A 12,059-nucleotide genomic window follows, 5' to 3' on the forward strand; every position below is an offset into this window, starting at 1 on the left:
TGTACAGTTTCACCAGGAAAGGCAATGATATCTGTCAGTGTGAACATACTGGAACACCAGAGCACATAATCATTAACTGTGACCTCTATAATAGAATTAGAGAACCAATGGTGACGAACATCTGTAGGTTTAGCGATTTCTTAATGGCGGATGACAATAGCCAATGTCATATCATTTTCCAGCATAAAAAAAATGCCAGGTTAGGACCATTACAAAACTTCTCTCATCCAGCACAGCATCATCACTGTGGCGTGAATGTGAATAACGACGTGTTAGGGAGTGTGTCTGGCGTTATGGAAGATGTGGATGTGAGTGTTGTGTTGGAAAATGTCCCTCACAATCAAGGTCATAGCGGCACAGCAGGCAGAACCGGCAATATCACATCAGCCCAACTACGATGCAACATCGATTTCGTCGGACGCTTTGCTGCTGCGAGGATGTGCATAAAACCCTATCGATATCGAGTGTTTTCAGTATTGTAAAACGTACCAGAACGTCAACATTGCAGGTATCGAATGGTGTGGGAGAAAATAACGTGTCACACTATGTAGTATCTATCCAGTATACAGGAAAGATAAGCGCAGCAGTAAAACTGTTTATCATTCGCAATCTGTTATTAACATATCACACTCAAGCAACATTTACCTTTAATATTACATAAGTGTCCATTACGTTTATCATTCGCAGTCTGTTATTAACATATCAGACTCTTGCAACATTTACCTTTAATATTACATACGTGTCCATTACACAGGAAAAGTGGTTTGCGGATTCAGATGAATGTGAACTAAATGTACTTGTGAGTAACGGCAGCAGCTGTATGTTTCATGAATATTTTCCTGCTATGAGTTGGTGAAGGACTGGGAATTTGGGGACCCCTTTCTGTGTACAGTATTGTCCACTACCGGGCATACAGCAACGCAGCTGGAGGGATGTCTCACACTATTACGCGTTTCCCGTAAGCTGACGACCCGAGGTACAGACTGGACTGAACATATTGAACCAGGCAAAGATCTGAACCACCGTCTTTCCGAATACGAGTTCGGTGTCACAACCACTGGGACACCTCGATCTCAGGTACACTGTAGGTTGTGGGCATCTATTATAAGATGGCAGCAGTAGTACCGGATGGTTATAAGTAAAGAGCAGCTACTCTTAAAAGTCCAGTGTGGGCTGTAATTACTTTATGACAGCAAAACTTGGTAGATATGCTAATGCGTCAATGCGGAAATGGCTTACGCTGGAAAATCTGACGCTGAGCAAACTGTGTAAGTTGCAGTCAACAATAAAATAAACATTATGACTTTCTCAATTGTTTGGCCTTTTCTACCCTTGTCCCGTACCTAATCCATTACATATGGAAACATATCTAAACGTCTTTCTTGCATTCAAAGTGCCACGTTTGCTCCTGGTGGCCAAAATTGGAACCATTTTTTTCCAACGTAAATCGGTTCCACAGTTGTTGTTGTTGTTGTTGTGGTCTTCAGTCCTGAGACTGGTTTGATGCAGCTCTCCATGCTACTCTATCCTGTGCAAGCTTCTTCATCTCCCAGTACCTACAACAGCCTACATCCTTCTGAATCTGCTTAGTGTATTCATCTCTTGATCTTCCACTACGATTTTTACCCTCCACACTGCCCTCCAATACTAAATTGGTGATTCCTCGATGTCTCAGAACATGTCCTACCAACCGATCCCTTCTTCTAGTCAAGTTGTGCCACAAGCTCCTCTTCTCCCCAGTCCTATTCAATACCTCCTCATTAATTATGTGATCTACCCATCTAATCTTCAGCATTCTTCTGTAGCACCACATTTCGAAAGCATCTATTCTCTTCTTGTCTAAACTATTTATCGTCTACGTTTCACTTCCACACATGGCTACACTCCATACAAATACTTTCAGAAACAACTTCCTGACATTTAAATCTATACTCGATGTTAACAAATTTTTCTTCTTCAGAAACGCTTTCCTTGCCATTGCCAGTCTACATTTTATATCCTCTCTACTTCGATCATCGTCAGTTATTTTGCTCCCCAAACAGCAAAACTCCTTTACTAGTTTAAGCGTCCCATTTCCTAATCTAATTCCCTCAGCATCACCCGACTTAATTCGACTACATTCCATTATCCTCGTTTTGCTTTTGTTGATGTTCATCTTATACCCTCCTTTCAAGACACTGTCCATTCCGTTCAACTGCTCTTCCAAGTCCTTTGCTGTCTCTGACAGAATTACAATGTGATCGGCAAACCTCAAAGTTTTTATTTCTTCTCCATGGATTTTAATACCTACTCTCCACAGTAACGCATTAAAATATCTACCAAGCTTCGTTGCCATACGATAATTGCACACCAAACTGGACCACTGTGAGTAGCTGCACTTAAATTATAAATTATAACCACCCTGTATGTTTGGAGATACAGAAAAAGAGTTTTCCAATAGTTTTGGGTTTTATTTTGTAATAAATTGTGCGTCGTAACTGCATCCCTCCAACTTTCACGAAACTAAAATGAATCATGCCCCTCTCCGTGCTCCGTGCCCCCTCCCCCACCGACAAGAGCTTAGATCATGAGTGCGTTCTTGTCCGCAGACGTGGTGTTTCATTGTCGCGACAGTCGGTTCGATTCCACTACGAGCCTACTGTATCTTTTGAAGAAGTCCGCTTTTTAATTGATGCTGGGGGAAGGACAGGTCTTTGATCGCTTGACGGCAGACCGTTGGCGAGGGGAAGAACTGTGGTGTGGCAACACCACTTACCCATTTCGTTATTCCAGGATACGGAGAAAGTCTGGAAGGGGAATAACCTGCGTAACGCGAGCCGAGCGGTGTGGTGCAACTACCGAACACGACACCTCGGCCTCATCAGGGGATGTGTTCCGGCTTGTGGACAGGCTGGCTACACGGAGACCACAGGCTCACACCGCCATTCGACTTTTCCTCTTCCTTCGTGTAATAACAAAACCGCTCGGTATGATAGTATTCAGTCTCGTTTCACGCGTTTATTAGTCACCTTTTCAAGCTAATATCTGTTTAACGACGTATTCCATTTACTATGCTCGTTTATACAAATTTTTAATAGACGACTCATTACAACTGGGAAGGACTATCTCTAAAGCTATATAGACTTCAGTCACTCGGTATTGTCCAATTGACACGTCACGTTTCGGCAGTATGCTGTCGTCTTCGGGCACAGTTATCTATTTCTGTCATTCTTTAGATTACTAAACGCTAATGCACAGCCTCACAGCCTACGCACTACGGGAAACGATAATATCGCAGCAACAATCTTCAATGCCAAGAAGTAAGAACGGTACTGCCAAGTCCTCTTACGATTTCCCACACCTTTGAGTATAGGAAGAGCATTTACTGTTAAATAGGGCAGATTATAAGATTTTATCGACTCTGCTCTAAAGTAAGAAGACAATGTACGGAGTCTGTAGGGCTTGTAAATGTACCGGTGATATCCGTAGTATACATCTGTAGATGCTTTTGTAAGACGATAGTGGACGAACGTCAAAGATACAGATGATGTGTGGAGGACCACAAGTAGTAGCATGAGTTTCCTTCACTAGCTCATTATTCATATTGCGCCGCGAGTGTTGCTTCTGCGTAAATAAGACGCAACCTGTAGCACAGGTTCGTGGGGGGGGGGGGGGGGGGGGGAGCGAGCTATAGAGGGGGAGACTTTCGAATCCTGCCTCGGGAATGGATGTGTGTGATATCCTTAGGTTAGTTAGGTTTAAGTAGTTCTAAGTTCTAGGGGACTGATGACCTCAGATGCTAAGTCCCATAGTGCTCAGAGCCATTTGAACCAATCTACATTCTCAATTACCTGCTGGAATACTCCAGTCTCTGTCTTCCCCTACAGCTTTTATACTCTACAGCTCCCTCTAGAGCAAGGAAGTTATTCCCTGGTATCTTAACAGGTGTCCTAGCATCCTATCCCTTCTTCTCGTCAGTGTTATCCTTATATTCCTTTCCTCGCCGATTTTGAGGAGAAGATATATATGGCTATTTCGAAGATTCATTCGAGTGCTTTCGCCTGAATGAAAAGATGTTTCCGTACTTTCTCTTACCATGAGACTTCTTCTTAGATTCACTGTAACGGAGAAAAAGTTTTGCCGAGAAAATGTCGTTAATACCAGAGCAATTTTGTTTTTGTTGAACTGTCAGATGCAGAACAATACTGCAAATCAAGTCTGAAATTGATCTACGGTTCAGTTTACTTTACAAAAAAAGAAATGGAAATGAGCGTTTGGCGTCATTGGCCAAGAGGCCCCTTGCCGGGCAGGTCCGGCCGCCTTGGTGTAGGTCTTATTACATTCGACGCCACATTGGAGAACGTGCGCGCCGGAGGCGGATGAAATGATGATGAAGACAGCACAACACCCAGTCCCTGAAGTCCCTGAGCGGAGAAAGTCCAGACCCAGTAGGGAATCGAACCCGGGCCCGTAGGACGGCAATCCGTCACGCTAACCACTTTTTTTTTCGTTGATCTTATTTTGTTCTATTTTGTTCGTTGAATTTGTTCGTGGCGGACGTCCGCGGACACTCGTGTTCAGGTTGTTCGTTGATCCGTTCACTCAGTTTTTTTTTTATTACTGAGGGTAGCTAAACCCTCTGGCCGAACACGCTGAGCTACCGTGCCGGCATACCACTCAGCTATCGGGGCGGATTTTACTTTACATTTCTACCTTAATACAATCGTGTTGCCCGTGTTTTGTGCAAAGGGAGAGCAAGGAATACGGCATCACAGAAAATATTATTTTGCCCCATTTATCCCCAAAATAAATTCATACACGGTCGGTGAGAGTATGTAAGAATCTTGCTCATCTTTTTTTAGCAGAAAGAGGTAGAGCGCGCCCAAACGCCTTTTTAAGATGATCCCTGTGAGAGATGTGCCAAAACTGCAAGCACAGATGAAACATCAAGAAGGTCTGTAACATGATACTGGACGGTCGGCTGTTACAGGTGTGTGTTTTAGTTAACGCTATAGATGTATTATAATATAACGGATGGATTGTTTTAGGTATACGAAGGGACTTCAGAAAGTAAGTTACACATGACGTCTCACACTAAGACCACTGGGCAACAAGAGCAGCGCATTGTCACAATAGAGTATACGTTCCGGGTTTCGTGTACGGACAGTTCTGCAGCGGTGCGTATAACTGTGTTGATAAATAGTGTCATGTATCTGTGTCACTTTGAACTGTAGCACAGCTTTCAAGAAAATCTGCTTGATCTGCAGTGATAATGGGTAACTTACATTTTGAAGTCCCTTCGTACAATTAACTAGGAAATAGTTTTGTGCAGGATGGGGACTGTCTTTTTGATAGCTGAGCAAAAGCAAATGTGAAACCGAAATTCTTCGCAACATTTGAACAATTCTGTAAAGAAGCTAATTTTGTGCTCTTGAGTGATAAGGAAGAGTGTTGCAGCGAGAGGAAAGTGTATCTAGGAATAAATATATGATGTTTCCTGGCAGGTGTTTCAGTCTAGAGAGTAATTTTAGAATGACATGAACGAAGGCATACTAGAGACCCCCATAAGCAGTCTCCGGCACTTTCTACTGTTTTTGTTGTCATTCGGTGCAGCATTTATAAATGTTACATATTATATAACGCCTGAGGGTTATGCAACTCCTTCGACACCACTGAGTGCGTTTTGCCTACCTTCAGGCCCTAGAGCAGCCGACAGACTGAATTGGTGTCGACGTTTCTGACAGATATAGTTCTAACGTGCTCAACAAAGTTGTGTGGGTGGCACCGCGTGTGTTGCCAGACTGCGGGATCTTAAACGGACTCTTTGTCGTTTTATTGACTCACACGTTAGTGTTGCACTCTCACGTGATCATGACACAGGAAGGCGAAAAACAGAAGGGCTGAAAAAGCATAAGTACCCTCTACTGCCTCGGATCACTTTAAAATTCGTCGAATAGTTTTGAACGGTCCCTAGTGGTTCTAACCTGCACACGAAGACAAAATCTGCGGTCTTGCTGCACTCCGAAGGCTTGCGACCAAGTTCAATGACGATACAGTCCTACAATTTCCTAAAAGAACTGTTAAAATGGCCGATGGTGTCAGCAGTGTTAAGAAAATCTTCCCGTTGCTCATCGCTCTACGAACTAGCGTTTTCGACCGCGAAATGTGATCAAAGGCTCAGGAAAGGGGTGGGTTCACGGACCCGTGTCGTGTCGATTCTGAGCGGCGGTGAGTCTCAAATGTTTTCTTTGCAGCCCCGCTTCGCCTCCCCCTCCCTCCTTAATAAATCATGTGATTTCAACGGTGGATGTCGTTGTTCTGACCTCTTTAGCAGAGACTTCAAAAGAAGGGGGTAAATTTGGTCTCTTAGGGACTATGGCGACTCAACTCATTCTGTGACGCGTCCACGGTGGCGTTGGCAAAATTGTATTTGGTGCCGATGCAACCCACATTGCAGTTTACATGAACTTCTGAGCTGTGACCTTTCTGTCACAAGTGCCGACACACTGCTGTTTGAAGCGTCGCTAAGCCAGAGGGTGACGTCGCAAGGCGCCACGGTTTTGCAGCGTTACAGAGGAAGATTGTAGGTACCTTTGAGCGAAATTTCAACTTACACATCGCAGCAATGGGAGACAATTATGGGGTGATCCTTTAGTTCTGTTCTGCATTGTAGTTACATAACGTGTGGACGATTAATCCTTACTTCGTCAGTCGAACACTATCTTGTGCTTTGACGCGGAAGGTCTTCTAACATGGAACACAAGATATTTGCACAAATGAACTGAGTTGCTCTAACTCTTTAACATTTTCCGCCGGCCGCTGTGGCCGAGCGGTTCTAGGTGCTTCACTCCGGAACCGCGCTGTTGCTACGGTCGCAGGTTCGAATCCTTCCTCGGGCATGGATGTGTATGATGTCCTTAGGTTAGTTAGGTTTAAGTAGTTCTAAGTCTAGAGAACTGATGAGCTCCGATGTTAAGTCCCATAGTGCTTACAGCCATTCGAACCATTTGAACAATTTTCCGTTTTTTGGAAATTTGTGTCAGTTACCAGTAGTTTCTATTTCGAAACGTTTTTAACCCGTAACTGGTGTTTCATCACACGTCTTAATTTGATTTCCCTTTTTGATTATTGGTGTGAAGTAGAGTAATGATGTAACATTTATACTATTGAATACATTACTGTCAATAATGTCGAGATTGAGATAGAGTAATGGTGTAACATATAGACTATTAAATACAGTACTGTCAAGATTTTCTCGATTGCAACACTTCTAAATTTGAATAGAATATTTGTTCCTAGGTACATGACCCTGTTGTATCTTGGAACAGTTTCTTATATTTGTAAAAATCTTGCTTTTCCAGAGAATTTTTTTGGAACTTCAGAAAAAGAATGCACCACGTTTAAAGGGGTGCTATCATTTCAAAACTGTAAGAAAATATGTTACACGGTTCCCTAAATGCGAAAATCTGGGAAGTATCCGAGGATATTCTCCACTACTGTAGATACGACATTTGTTGATTTCAACGTGAAAGAAAGCAACGACGTGAGTGGAAACTAGTGGGCCTGCACGAATTATGCAGAAGTAATTCCCTCTGGCGAAAAGGTCAAGCCCAAAGTTTTCAGGTTTTGCAAATGGAGCTGTTCTTATTTTAAAGGGTGACACAATGAGTGTCGAATACTGTGTAATTCTTCTGGAGCAAAGAAGAAGAAGGGAAAAATTTATTTAAGAATGGAAAAATTAAGGGATTTGAAGCATGAATTTTCACCAAATCTGGCACCTTCTGCTTGTCACCCGTTTCTACTTCTAAATAATATTGTGACTGGTAAATTTCGGTTCAGTGAAGAGGCTGTAACAGTGGAAGATGGGTATTTCGCACATCTTTCCACACTTCAGCGGTGAAGAGACTGCAACGTTTTTGGGAAAAGTGTATTGACCTAAAGCGGGTTGCGTTATAAAACACTGTTTTACGCAGCTATATTAGCAAATTTTCAACCTTCTCACGTATGTTTCACTACTTTTGATAGTGTGCTCATCAGATACGTACCATAATACTTTACAGCAACACAGAATAGTTCCACTCGAGTCTGAAGGACTATCAGCGGACGCAGCTGTGACTGTACTTTTACCTGCTTACATATCCGATGCGCATCACGTGCACTTCTTTCCTTCCAACGCACCGTGTATCCGCATGCTGAACGCTATCCAATGTCTCAAACCACTAATGAGGGATTTGTTCTTTGCAGAAACAGATGAAACCAGACATGTGAAGAGTTTCCACTCATCCGCCATTGTGGTTCAAATTCTGCTGACGAAAGCCTCCAAAGATGCCACCAGAAATGGAACCTTCCGTGCTTAACGGGTAAGTGAGAGCCTGCCTTAAGCCTTCACGGACCGCGAGAATAAATCGTCTACGGGATCTTGTACTGCACATGATCTCAAAATTTAGTACTCGGTGCAGCTCTGAGGACACCGAGGATAATGCTGCTTAACTGCATGTTGTGTAAATTTATGACCAGACTAAATATGCAACGCAGCTTTCGATTGCAAATGTGTTTAGCTTCAAAGGCATTTTTAAAAGAATCCTCCAGCTGAGGCTGGAACACTTACTGATGGACTAAAGCAGCATTGTTATACCGGGTGTCCTCCTTTAAGATTCGTCAGAAGCATTTTCTCTGGTGTTTCGGCAGAGATTTGCAATTTAGTTCTTGCACTGTGTAGCTGGATTCAGCCTAGACAACCACGGCTCGCCACGTCTTTCACGTAACGCATGGTGTAAACAAAAAGCGTCGGTTTTTTTTCATTTACAATCAAAATTATTTTAAATCGGACTTTAACATGCTCATAAGGCGCTCCTAAATTAGTGTAGGTAGATATTCGTTTCATCGATGTGTATTAACTGGAAGTGTAAAACGACAATCCAGCAGTGTGTCAAGTAGCTCTATATGCTTGACAGTAGCAGTTAGCCCGGGCCAAGACACTGCTGTCCCTGCTGAACTAAAGGTTATTCTTCGAGTTTTACTATCCCTGTTAATATACAGGGTGTTACAGAAAGGTACGGCCAAACTTTCAGGAAAAATTCCTCACACACAAATGAAGAAAAGATGTTATGTGGACATGTGTCCGGAAACGCTTAATTTCCATGTTAGAGCTCATTTTAGTTTGTTCTTCCACCTACGCTCAATGGAGCACGTTATCATGATTTCATACGGGATACTCTACCTGTGGTGCTAGAACATGTGCCTTTACAAGTACGGCACAACATGTGGTTTATGCACGATGGAGCTCCTGCACATTTCAGTCAAAGTGTTCGTACGCTTCTCAACAACAGATTCGGTGAACGATGGATTGGTAGATGCGGACCAATTCCATGGCCTCCACGCTCTCCTGGCCTCAACCCTCTTGACTTTCATCTATGGGGGCATTTGAAAGCTCTTGTCTACGCAACCCCGGTACCAAATATAGAGACTCTTCGTGCTCGTATTGTGGACGGCTATGATACAGTACGCCATTCTCCAGGGCTGCATCAGCACATCAGGGATCCATGCGACGGAGGGTGGACGCATGTATCCTCGCTAACGGAGGACTTTTGAACATTTCCTGTAACAAAGTGTTTGAAGTCACGCTGGTACGTTCTGTTGCTGTGTGTTTCCATTCCATGATTAATGTGATTTGAAGAGAAGTAATAAAATGAGCTCTAACATGGAAAGTAAGCTTCTCCGGACACATGTCCACATAACATATTTTCTTTCTTTGTGTGTGAGAAATGTTTCCTGAAAGTTTGGCCGTACCTTTTTGTAACACCCTGTATATCTATAAAAGAAATGTCGCACTAGACTAATCTGGGACCGCTCTATGGAATGGGCACTTAAAACTCCGCTTTAAAAATAATTTTGTTTGTAACGGGATTCAAATCGACGCCTTCCGTCGATACCAGGCGTCTCGTGGAAAACGTGATGAACAATATTTGTTTGAGTTGCCTCCAGCTACATATTGTGAAAACGAAGTTGCAAATATCTGATGGAACAGCAGAGAAAATGCGTGTGACAATTCTTGGGAGAGACATCATTTATTGGCACCCTACGAAAGAACGAAAATCAAATGGTTCAAATGGCTCTGAGCACTATGGTTAGTTAGGTTTAAGTAGTTCTAAGTTCTGGAGGACTGATGACCTCAGATGTTAAGTCCCATAGTGCTCAGAGCCATTTGAACCATTGAAATTGAGCCCTGATGCCCAGCGAAGACGAAGACAACAAGGAGTGATGCGGCAATGTTACAGCTCACCGTAGGTCGACGATATTCTACACCCTGTTTTGTTGACCTTCATGGCAAACCATCCTGGGCTTACATTTCACCAAGGTAGTGCCGGGCAGCAGAAGACGAGAGTTTTTATTGCATGTCTTCGTGTTTGCCCCACCCTACCTTTGCCATCAAGGTCGCCAGATCTTCCCCCCCCCCTCCCCTCCTCCCCTCCCCCCTCCCCCCCCCCCCCCCCTCCAGTGGAGACCATCCGGAGCATTATGGGCTGGGTCCGCCTGCCATCTTGTGATTTTGACCATCTAATGCCCAAATTGGACAGAATTTGGCACGATATTCCTCAGGATGACATTAAACAACTTCGTCAATCAAAGCGGAGTAACTGCCTAAGTGCCAGAGGTGGACCAACGCGTTATTGACTTGCGCAATTTTTGAAGCTCTTTCTTTTGAATAAATCATTCAAGTTCTCTGAAATTGTAATTATTTGTTTGTCTGTACACGTCCATCATATCTACCGATTTCCGTCCTATTCGGATAATTCCTTCGTGGTGCGTCATTGCTTTTCTTCTCTTAGAGTGTATTAAAACTGGCCGTTCTTCTTCAGTTTAGTATGTGTGTTTAACATCGCCACATTGATAGGTTTTTTAGTTATTTCTCTCTTATAACAGATAATTTATTTTTGCTTGGTTATTACTCTTCGTGAATGTTCCTGATACGTCTGTCCAATAATTATTTACAACGTCAAAAAACTGTGGTTGTAATACATATTGCGTTTACTAAAAGCCAGCCGCGGTGGTCTACCGGTTCTAGGCGCGCAGTCCGGAACCGCGCGACTGCTACGGTCGCAGGTTCGAATCCTGCCTCGGGCATGGATGTGTGTGATGTCCTTAGGTTAGTTAGGTTTAAGTAGTTCTAAGTTCTAGGAGACTGATGACCACAGATGTTAAGTCCCATAGTGCTCAGAACCATTTGAACCATTTTTTGTTTACTAAAAAGCGTTTGTTGCAGACTACTGGACATATCAAAATTAGGAAACAAAAAAGTTATACCTAGGCTTTGAATGCAACTCTCCAACTGAAATCTTCTAGCGCAAAACTCTACCCAGTGCAGCAAATTAAACAGCACTGAATGAAGATACTCGTCCTACGTCTAATTACAGCGTTGCCTAATTACCTTTCTTTGTGTCCGTTCCCTACCGAAGATATGTGCGGGACGAAGGTGTGCTACAGACATTTTTTCTACTGCTAATATGCAAGAAATCGCGCCTTGTGCGTCCGAGAGCGTGAATTTTGCTTCACACATTATATACCAATGGGCAAAAGATGTTGAGGGAGGCGCATTATACGCCGGTTGGGTTTTCCAACTGTAAATGACCAATTCGAATAAATAGTTAGTTAATTTTACCGCTCAGCCCTTGAATATTCTGACAGAATAATTTCCGAGTGTTGACGAAAATTTTCAACAAATGTAGTTTGTATGGATGCAGAACTTTAGAATTATGTTGGTCTTCACTAGAAATATTGTAACAAAAATTATATCCAGTTTCTTTCTCAGGCTGAATGTTTTCTTCAGTTCTAACCTCTCTTAAAACTTTGTTTCTCTTTGTTGTCCTCCCCTAGAAAAGGTGCTGCATTGACGTTTGTACATTTGTATATTGAGCTAAGACGGGCTATTGAGCTGTAGCCTATAGAGTACCTATGACACAGTATGGAGACACGGTCTCACATGCACAAAAACAGTCCACTTTATTAATAGTATGCTTGCTGGAAGGTCATTTCGGGTATAAATAGGATAAACACTTCAGAGATGCTAAATTATGGACTAC

At 43.0% G+C, this 12,059-nt stretch overlaps 1 protein-coding gene across 2 annotated transcripts in view; it reads left to right on the forward strand.

The window, feature by feature from the left end:
• Positions 1–12,059, forward strand: part of LOC124612616 (facilitated trehalose transporter Tret1-like) — a 492,469-nt gene that overhangs the window by 231,562 nt on the left and 248,848 nt on the right. For both annotated transcript variants that reach the window (XM_047140910.1, XM_047140911.1), the window contains one exon: positions 8,224–8,339. In XM_047140910.1, the coding sequence (XP_046996866.1) occupies positions 8,305–8,339 (35 nt within the window). In that variant the 5' untranslated portion in view covers positions 8,224–8,304. The remainder of the gene's footprint in view (positions 1–8,223; positions 8,340–12,059) is intronic.

Source organism: Schistocerca americana, chromosome 4 (genome assembly GCF_021461395.2).
Source record: "Schistocerca americana isolate TAMUIC-IGC-003095 chromosome 4, iqSchAmer2.1, whole genome shotgun sequence".
NCBI lineage: Eukaryota > Metazoa > Arthropoda > Insecta > Orthoptera > Acrididae > Schistocerca > Schistocerca americana.